The sequence below is a fragment of the Mustelus asterias genome, unplaced genomic scaffold (assembly GCF_964213995.1).
Source record: "Mustelus asterias unplaced genomic scaffold, sMusAst1.hap1.1 HAP1_SCAFFOLD_369, whole genome shotgun sequence".
NCBI lineage: Eukaryota > Metazoa > Chordata > Chondrichthyes > Carcharhiniformes > Triakidae > Mustelus > Mustelus asterias.
Window position 1 is genome coordinate 23,248 of NW_027590325.1, and position 10,604 is coordinate 33,851.

Below are 10,604 nucleotides of genomic sequence, written 5' to 3' on the forward strand. Positions count from 1 at the left end.
TTCCTCTGGGTTCTGCCATAGTCCAAAGGTGTGCAGATTAGGTGCATTGGCCATGCTAATTTGCCCCTTAGTATCCCAAGATATGTAGGTCGGGGGGATTAGTGGGGTAAATGCGTGGGGTTAAGGGAATGGGGTGGGGGGGTGGGCCTGGGTAAGATGCTCTGTCCAAGAGTTGGTGCAAGCATGACGGGCTGAATGGCTTCCTTCCATACTGTCAGGATTCTAAGCCACTCAATTCATGCACAATTAGTGATGGGCGATAAATGCTGGCCCAGCCAGTGACACAAACGTCCCCTGAATTAATTTTTAAAAGTAGCATGACTGGAATTTGCCATGAACAGGATACTGTCAAGAAGCTAAAAAAAAAGATTTCCTCCATCACAGAGATGAGTAATACACATGAATTTCAGAGTCAGTGGAATGACAGGTATGTCAGCCATATGGCCAACAGACTGGTGGATCGGGGTACTGTTCTGCAGTGTCCTGATGAGTTCAAGATGAAAAGCTTCAACAAATGTCTCCCTTTGTGGCAAACTGTACTTCATGCGACTCCAGAACCCAGAGCAATGTTCCACAGTGACTCTTAACCGTGGTATGGTAGCAAGGGCGAGGGTGGCACAGTTGTTAGAACTGCTGCCTCACAGCACCAGGGACCTGGGTTTGATTCCCTGCCTTGGATCACTGTCTGTGTGGAATTTGAATGTTCTCCCGTGTCTGCGTGGGTCTCCTCCCGGTGCTCCAGTTTCCTCCCACAGTGGGTTAGGTGCATTGGCCGTGCTAAATTGACCCTAGTGTTAGGGGGATTAGCAGGGTATACACGTGGGAATAGGGCCTGGCTGGGATTGTGGTCAGTTTAGACTCGATGGGCCGAATGGCCTCCTTCTGTGCTGCAGGGATTCTATGCCCCTCTGGCTGAGTGAGACACTTGGTTCAAGGGGCAATTAGGGGTGACTAATGAATGTTGAAGTTGCCGGGGAAACCAGTGTCCCGTGGGAAAGAGTTTGGAAATCCAGAATGGTTTAAACTGTTATAAAAGCAAATCACTGCGGATGCTGGAATCAGAAACAAAAACGGAAAATATTGGAAAATCTCAGCAGGTCTGACAGTCTCTGTGGAGAGAGAATAGAGTCAACATTTCGAGTCTGGATGTCCGCTCTGATGAGGGGCCATCCAGACTGGAACTGTCAGGGTTCTCTCTCCACAGAGGCTGTCAAACCTGCTGAGATTTTCCAGCACTTCCTGGTTTTGATTTAAACTGTTTATTTTTTTGGTTTGTGGCCGTTCCTTATTTTACCTGAGAAAAGAGGAGAGAAGGAAAAGTCCCAGTTGTGAGAGTGACTGGGGGAGGGAAATCTCTTGCTGCGCGGGTGGAGGCTGGGTAATGGCGGCCGCTTTACCCAGGGAGCCCCGCGGCCGTGCAAGTGGTCTATCCCGGGCAGAGAGAGGGCGGTGCCTGGGCGGCGCCTGCGCACTGCGGGCCCAGGCGGCCATTGTCACAGGAGCTGGTTCCCAGGCAAGAGAGGCTGAGAGATTTAGAGGAGGGGGTGCAATCTCAGGCTGCTCCCCCCGGGTAAGGAGAAGCATGCACAGGCATTAATGCAGAATTCCCCGCCCGGCAGTGCCAGGCTTTTGCTGCAAATTCCACAGGAAACATTTCTTTTTAAAATCAGCAAACTGCTCAGCCCCAGGTCTCACTCTGGGAATGGGAGATGAGGAGGGTTGCTTTGGTGTTTGCATTTCCCTCCTCCTGTCCTGTTCTTGTCTCAGGACTGGTTTGAGGGGAAGAATGGGGCCCAGTCACTGACAACGCAAGGTTCCCTGGAAGGAAGCTCCGTCAGTGGTCCTCAGGACCGCTGGGTGGGTGGCTGCAGTGCCCATTGACTGCAGTGGAGCACCGTGGGACTGGCGGGGTAGGCTGACAGGTGGCAGAGGCAGTTTAATACAGAGACATGCGGGGTTACGCTTTCCAGCAATAGAGAGAGGAGATACTGGAGCAGACAATGCCATGTGAAAGACTGTGAGATCAGGGGGTGTGAGCAGGAAACCGAATCGATCTGTGAAGGTGGCAGGGCAGAGCGAGGGAGCAGACCAGATCTTGGCCTGTGGAAGCACCGTCATTGGCTAATGAGAAAATTGACATAATCTCAGGTGACCAGAGGCTGATTCATAGAATCTGACACTGCAGGTGGAGGCCATTCGGCCCATCAAGTCTGTACCAACTCTCCAAAAGAGCTTCTTAACCAGGCCCACCCCTGCCCCCATCCCTGTCACCTCGTGCATTTACTCTGCCAATCCACCGAACCCACACATCCCCGCACACTAAGGGGTAATTTAGCACGGCCAATCCACCTAACTTGCACATCTTTGGATCGTGGGAGGAAACCGGAACCCACGCAGACACGGGGAGAATTTGCAGACTCCAGTGCTAACCTCTGTGCCGCCATGCCGCTCACTGACTGGTGATGATTTAACCTGAGGGTCGCCACACCTCAGGCGAGGGGCAGGGTTGAGAAGGTGGAGCCTTCACAAATACCCTCAGCTGGTACAAGAATTGAACCCGTGCTGTTGGCGTTGCTCTGCATCATAAAACAGGCAACTGAGCAAAGCAAATCTGAGAGTACAAAAACAGGGAAGCTACAGCGAACCTTTATCCTGTTCTGATTCAGTCCTGACTCCACCAGAGTGTTCAGTTGTAGTCACCAGTCAGGAAGGATGTGAGGTCCTGGGAAAAGAGGGACGGAGGGGAATTTACTGGAGTGGTTCCAGGGGACGAGGTGGGATTATATCCACAAGCTTTGGTCGGAGCAGCGGGGGGTTGTTCTCAATGGAGACCGAGGAGTTTGCGGGAGGGGAGGGGAGGGGAGGGGGGGGTGTTGTGATTAGGGTGGTGGTGTCGAAGACCGGGTCAGACAAGACGAAGCTTTTCCCAGGAGTTGATGGATTGACAATTACAGGCGATGGGATTAAGATGACAGGAAGAGGCTGGAGTGTGAGTAAGTGAGTGGAAGACACTCTCTGCAGGGATGGCGGGAACAGAAAGAGTGAACGCTTCAGACATAAAGTTGGATGGATGTTCATGTGGACTGGACCGGCAATGCTGCGAGCTGGGTCGAAGCGGAATGTTCCACAAAGAGCCAGTACAGAGTCGAGGGGCTGAATAGCTGGTGTAGCAGGGACAGTGCAGGTAAACTCTGTTTTCCTGGGAGATGTCAGTGGCTCTCAGAACCCCTGCCGGTGCATCAAAGGCAGCGGGTGGGGGAATTCTGTCGGATAATGGGAGAGTCAATGAGGAGAGACTGTTCCCAGTGACATGAGGATCACGTTCCACAGGAGGTGAGGGGGGGAGGTGAGGGGATGTTCATTTTAAGACAGAACTGGGCAAATTGTACCATCCCGCCTGTCAGGGGCGGGCCATAGAAGGGTCCATTGACCTCGGGGGGGGGGGGTGGAATTTGTGAATTCGGGGCGAGAGTGGCCAGAAAATCCCACCCAACTCAGTCATTGTGATCGGGAAGGCACTTCCGGAAAGGGCGGCGGAAACAGATTCAGCAGCAACTTTCCAAAGGGGCAACTGGAGAAATGCTCCATGGGGAAAGATTGACAGAGAGATGGAGGCGGTGCAGAGAGATTTGGGGGGGGGGGGGGGGGGATTGAGGGGGGAGGGGGGATTGAGGGGGGAGGGAGGGGGAAGGCGCGGGATTGAGGGGGGAGGAGGGAGGGAGGGTGGAGAGAGGGGGGGTTGAGGGGGGAAGGGCAGAGGGAGGGGGGATTGAGGGGGGCGGAGGAGGGAGGGCGGAGGGGGGAGGGAGAGGGAGGGCAGACGGTGGGGGGATTGACGGGGGGGAGGGAGGATTGCGGAGGGTGGGGGGATTGAGGGGTGAGGGAGGGGGGATTAAGGGGGGAGGGAGGATTGAGGAGGGAGGGGGAGGGCGGATGGTGGGGGGATTGAGGGGGGGAAGGGGGGAGGGAGGATTGCGGAGGGAGGGGGGATTGAGGGCGGAGGGAGGGGGGATTGAGGGCGGAGGGAGGGGGGAATTGAGGGGGGTGGGCGGAGGGAGAGGGAATGGAGTGGATCACTCGTTCACAGAGCCAGCACGGTGAGGAGGGGCTGAATGGTCTCTCCCTGTACAGTGACACTAAGAGGCTGCTTTCTCTCCTGTTTAGACATTGTGGGAATGAAGCGGAAGTCCTGGCGGAGGTGGAGCCGGGGAACAGGCCGGAGATTCCCAGATGGCCCAGGTTGGGATTTGGCTCGTCAGGCTCCACTCCCGTCAGCTTCACAGGGATCCACGGTTCCGGATTGTTCTTCCGTCCCGGTGTCCATTAACCAGCAGGGGCTGTCCTGGGCGGAGGGGGAGGGGTCAATGGCAGTGGAGCAGCTGGAATACGGGGGTCCACCCCCGGGGGAGCCGGAGGAACTGTTTGCCGGTTTGCCGGACTGGGAGTGTGAGTTTGTGCCAGCGGTGAGTTTACCTCAGGATACTGGCGAGGAGGACGGCTCTCTGAGGCCGGATGATGAACTCTTCATCTGCTCCGTGTGTGGTCACGGTGTCACCGGGGCCTTTCCCTTTGATCAACACCAGCAGGTTCACGCCAATTACCACTGCGCCACCTGCGGCAAAGCCTTTAGCCGCTCATCGAACCTGTCCCGGCACCAGAAACTTCACCGGCAGCAGCCCTCGTTCACCTGTCCTCGCTGCGGTAAGTCCTTCCACCAGGCGTCAGACCTGGAGCGGCATCGTCTGGTACACACCGGCGAGCGATGGCACAGGTGTGGCGAGTGTGGCAAGACTTTCACCCAGTCGTCCAACCTGGCACGGCACCGTCGGATCCACTCGGGCGAAAGGCCCTTTGCGTGTGCTGTCTGCGGTAAGGACTTTAACCGGCTGTCCAGCCTGCAACAACACCGGCGTATCCACACTGGCGAGAGACCATTCCACTGTTCGCTCTGTGGCAAAGGTTTTAACCAGTCCTCCAACCTGGCTCGGCACCAACACATCCACAGCAACCACAGACTCTACGGACAGCCCTTTACTGAAGCTTCGGCGCTACACTCACACCAAACGCCAGGGGACAGAGATACGGCACCCTGAGAGCCAACTCCCAGTCCTCCCAGCACCGTGGGCAGGGCACTAACTACACCACATCTGCAAGGTTCCTGTGAATCCACCCCCCCCTTCCTGGGGATGGCCGGGGTTCCGGCTGCCCAAAGCAGATGGAGCACCAAGCTCCCAACTCCAAATGCTCACATTAAAACCAAGCTTTAACAACCTGCTTCTGGTGCTGTTTGAGTGATACATGGGGGTGAATGATAGGCTGAGTATGTGACATCAGCTGGCTAACACACGTGGTGTTCCACTGGGTTTGGTGCTGGGAGCCTTGCTGCTTGTTTTATATTTTAACGATTTGGATGTGAACATGGGGCAAGATTGGGAAATTTGCTGCTGACACAAACTTTGGCCGAGTAGTGGACAGTGTAGAGAATAGCGATAATCTCCAAAACAATATCGATGGGTTTGCTGGAGTGGATGGTAAAGTGTCAGATGGATTTTAACACAGGGAAGTGTGAGGTAATGCATTTAGAGAGGTCATATAGTTAGCAGGAATACACAATAACTGGGAATATACTAAGAGGGGTAGATGATGTGAGAGATCTCGGTGTACAAGTACACAGGTCCCAAAAGACAACAGTTCACATAGACAAGGTTATAAAGAAGGCAGGTGGAATGTTCTCCTTCACTGGCAGAGGAATAGAATAGAAAAGTAAGGATATAAAGTTGGAATTGTATAAAGCACTGGTGAAGCCACAACTGGAGCATTGTGTGTAGTTCTGCTCACCACATTACAGGAAGGATGTAACTGTCCTGGAGAGAGTGCAGAGGAGGTTTACAAGAATGTGGCAAGGGCTGGAAACATGTCGCTATGAGGATAGGTTGGGGTTATTTTCCTTGGGACAAAGAAGGCTGAGGGGTGACTTGATAGAGGTAGAGGCAGCTATAGATAGAAGCTACAGAGAGGTAGCTACTGCTAGAAATTATGATAGATGGGTAACGGCGAGAAGGGGTAAGAAGCAGTCAGAGCAGCGATCCCCTGGATCCCCTGTTCCTCTGTATAACAAGTATTCCGTTTTGGATACTGTTGGGTGGGGGGGGACTTAATGCTTACGCGGAATTTGGATGTGGTTGCGATGATGGAGACTTGGTTAAAAGGACAGCACTGGCAGCTGAATATTCCGGGGTATAAGTGTTTTAGACGAGACAGAGGAGGGGCTAAAAAAGGTGGGGGAGTAGCGATATTAGTTAGGGAGCATATTACCGCGGTGCAGAGGGTAGACAACTTAGAGGGGTCATGTACTGAGTCACTGTGGGTGGAACTCAGAAACAGGAAGGGTGCAGTCACTATGCTGGGGGTGTACTACAGACCACCCAACAGCCCACGGGAAGTGGAGGAAAGGATATGTCAGGAGATTCTGGATAGGTGCAGAAAACATAGGGTTGTTGTAGTGGGGGACTTTAATTTCCCTGGCACAGACTGGAAAGTGCTTAGAGCTGGGGGTCCGGACGGGGAGGAATTTGTAAAATGCATACTGGAAGGTTCTTTGGAACAGTATGTAGATAGCCTGACTAGAGAGGGGGCTATACTGGACCTAGTTCTGGGAAATGAGCCCGGTCAGGTCGTCAAAGTTTCGGTAGGGGAACATGTGGCAAATAGTGACCACAACTCTGTTAACTTTAGGATAGTAATGGACAAGGATGAGTGCTGTCCTACGGGCAGGGTGCTAAATTGGGGGAAGGCTAACTGTAGCCGGATTAGGCAGGAATTGGTGGACGTTGATTGGGAGAGGATGTTCGAGGGTAAGTCCACATCTGGCATGTGGGAGTCTTTTAAGGAACAATTGATAAGGCTGCAGGATAGGCATGTGCCTGTAAAAAGGAAAGATAGGAAAGGTAGGATTCGAGAGCCGGGAAATTGATGATCTGATTAAAATGAAAAGGGAGGCGTACGTTAAGTCCAGGCAACAGAAAACAGATGGAGCTCTGGAGGAATACAGAGAGAGTAGGAAAGAACTCAAACGGGGAGTTAGAAGGGCAAAAAGAGGTCACGAGATGTTCTTGGCAGGCAGGATTAAGGAGAATCCTAAGGCATTCTATTCATACGTTAGGAACAAAAGAGTTGTCAGGGAGAAAATCGGACCTCTCAGGGACAAAGGAGGGGAATTATGCTTAGAACCCAAGGGAATAGGGGAGATCCTAAATGAATACTTTGCATCGGTATTCACGAAGGAGAGGGGCGTGTTAACCGTGAGTGTCTCGGAGGGAGGTGTTGACCCGTTAGAGAAAATCTCCATTACAAGGGAGGAAGTGTTAGGTTTTTTAGGGAACATTAAAACTGACAAATCCCCAGGGCCTGATGGCATCTGTCCTAGACTGCTCAGGGAGACAAGAGATGAAATTGCTGGGCCTCTGACGGAAATCTTTGTCACCTCTTTGGACACAGGTGAGGTCCCTGAGGATTGGAGGATAGCGAATGTGGTCCCATTGTTTAAGGAGGGATAGGGTGAACGGTGGGAAGCTTTTTCCCAGATCAGAAGTGACGATCACGCGGGGTCACGGGCTCAAGGTGAGAGGGGCAAGGTATAACTCAGATATTAGAGGGATGTTTTTTACACAGAGGGTGGTGGGGGCCTGGAATGCGCTGCCAAGTAGGGTGGTGGAGGCAGGCACGCTGACATCGTTTAAGACTTACCAGGATAGTCACATGAGCAGCCTGGGAATGGAGGGATACAAACGATTGGTCTAGTTGGACCAATGAGCGGCACAGGCTTGGAGGGCCGAAGGGCCTGTTTCCTGTGCTGTACTGTTCTTTGTTCTTAACAGGGGTAAGCCATGGGGTACAGGTCTCTGGGACAGAGTCTGTCCTTGTGGCTCAGAAGGGAAGGGGGGAGAGGAGTAGAGGATTAGTCATTGGGGACTCCATAGTTAAAGGGACAGATAGGAGATTCTGCGGGAACGAGAGAGACTCGCGGTTGGTGTGTTGCCTCCCAGGACCCAGAGTCCACGATGTCTCGGATCGTGTTTTCGAAATCCTTAAGGGGGAGGGGGACCAGCCCCAAGTTGTGGTTCACATCGGCACCCAAGACATAGGTAGGAAAAGGGATGGGAATGTAAGGCAGAAATTCAGGGAGTTAGGGTGGAAGCTTAGGGCTAGAACAAACAGAGTTGTTATCTCTGGTTTGTTACCCGTGCCACGTGATAGTGAGGAGAGGAATAGGGAGAGAGTGCAGTTGAACACGTGGTTACAGGGATGGTGCAGGAGGGAGGGATTCAGATACCTGGACAATTGGGGCTCATTCTGGGGTAGGTGGGACCTCTACAAACAGGATGGTCTGCACTTGAACCAGAGGGGTACCAATATCTTGGGGGGGGGGGGGGGGGAATTTGCGAAGCTCTTTGGGAGGGTTTAAACTAATTCAGCAGGGGGGTGGGTACCTGAATTGTAGCTCCGGTGTACAGGAGGTTGAGAGTAGTGAGGTAATGGATAAGGTTTCAGTGTCGCAGGAGTGTACTGGCAGGCAGGAAGGTGGTTTGAAGTGTGTATACTTCAATGCCAGGAGCATCCGGAATAAGGTGGGTGAACTTGCAGCGTGGGTTGGTACCTGGGACTTCGATGTTGTGGCCATCTCGGAGACATGGATAGAGCAGGGACAGGAATGGTTGTTGCAGGTTCCGGGGTTTAGATGTTTCAGTAAGAGCAGGGAAGGTGGAAAAAGAGGTGGAAGTGTGGCATTGTTAATCAAGGACAGCATTATGGTGGCAGAAAGGACATTTGATGAGGACTTGTCTACTGAGGTAGTATGGGCTGAGGTTAGAAACAGGAAAGGAGCGGTCACCCTGTTGGGAGTTTTCTATAGGCCTCCGAAAAGTTCCAGAGATGTAGAGGAAAGGATTGCAAAGATGATTCTGGATCGGAGCAAAAGTCATGATGTGGAGATGCCGGCGTTGGACAAGTAACAGGATAGTTGTTATGGGGGACTTTAACTTTGCAAATATTGACTGGAAAAGCTATAGTTCGAGTACTTTAGAGGGGTCAGTTTTTGTCCAGTGTGTGCAGGAAGGCTTCCTGACGCAGTATGTAGATAGGCCAACAAGAGGCGAGGCCACATTGGATTTGGTACTGGGTAATGAACCAGACCAGGTGTTAGATTTGGAGGTAGGTGAGCACTTTGGTGACAGTGAAGCCTACCATGGTGAACCTTATCAAACGCCTTACTAAAATCCATATATACCACGTCCACTGCCTTGCCCCCATCCACCTCCTTGGTCACTTTCTCAAAAAACTCAATAAGGTTAGTAAGGCACGACCTACCTGCCACAAAACCATGCTGACTATCACCTATCAATTCATTACTCTCCAAATAACTATAAATCCTATCCCTTATAATTTTTTCCAACATCTTGCCGACAACAGAAGTGAGACTCACCGGTCTATAATTCCCGGGGAAGTCTCTGTTCCCCTTCTTAAACAATGGGACAACATTCGCTAACCTCCAATCTTCTGGTACTATACCAGAGGCCAACGACGACCTGAAGATCAGAGCCAGAGGCTCTGCAATCACTTCTCTTGCCTCCCAGAGAATCCTTGGATAAATCCCATCCGGACCAGGGGATTTATCTATTTTCAGACCCTCCAGAATATCCTGCACATCCTCCTTATCAACTGTAATACTGTCTATTCTACTCCCCTGCAACCCAGTGTCCTCCTCAGCTATATTCATGTCCCCTTGCGTGAACACCGAAGAGAAATATTGGTTCAATGCTTCACCAATCTCCTCCGGTTCCACACATAACTTCCCTCTGCCATCTATAACTGGCCCTAAACTTGCCCTAACCAACCTTCTGTTCTTGACATACCTATAGAACGCCTTAGGATTCTCTTTAACCCTATCCGCCAAAGTCTTCTCATGTCCCCTTTTAGCCCTTCTAAGCTCGCTCTTCAACTCCCTCTTAGCCAATCTAAAGCTTTCTAGTGCACTACCCGAGTGCTCACGTCTCATCCGAACATAAGCCTCCTTTTTCTTTTTAACCAACAAAGAAACTTTTTTGGTGCACCACGGTTCCCTAGCCCTACCAATTCCTCCTTGCCTGACAGGGACATACCTATCACAGACTCGCAGTAGCTGCTCCTTGAAAAAACTCCACATGTCGGACGTTCCCAGTCCCTGTAATCTCCTAGTCCAACCTATGTTTCCTAATTCTCTCCTAATAGCCTCATAATTACCCTTCCCCCAGCTAAAACCACTGGCCCGAGGTTCATGCCTATCCCTTTCCATCACTAAGGTGAACGTAACTGAATTGTGGTCACTATCACCAAAATGCACACCAACTTCCAAGTCTAGCACCTGGTCTGGCTCATTTCCCAGCACCAGATCCAATATAGCCTCACCTCTAGTTGGCCTGTCTACATACTGAGTCAAAAAACCTTCCTGCACGCTTTGAACAAAAACTGACCCCTCTAACGAGCTAGAGCTATAACAATTCCAGTCAATATTAGTCAAGTTAAAATCCCCCATAACAATTGCCCTATTACTTTCACTCCTAAGCAGG

General features: G+C 51.8%; 1 protein-coding gene across 1 annotated transcript; it reads left to right on the plus strand.

Annotated features, from left to right (window-relative positions):
* The first annotated feature begins 1,480 nt into the window (after positions 1-1,480).
* LOC144486492 (uncharacterized) lies at positions 1,481-5,274 on the plus strand. Its single transcript, XM_078204535.1, has 2 exons — positions 1,481-1,570; positions 4,165-5,274. Exon 2 carries the CDS (start codon positions 4,176-4,178, stop codon positions 5,091-5,093), a length of 918 nt encoding a protein of 305 aa, XP_078060661.1. The 5' UTR covers positions 1,481-1,570; positions 4,165-4,175; the 3' UTR covers positions 5,094-5,274.
* The last annotated feature ends 5,330 nt before the right edge of the window (positions 5,275-10,604 follow it).

Excerpts from the sequence above, each read along its gene's own strand:
- LOC144486492 (XM_078204535.1), top strand. The coding sequence starts at position 4,176 with ATGAAGCGGAAGTCCTGGCGGAGGTGGAGCCGGGGAACAGGCCGGAGA.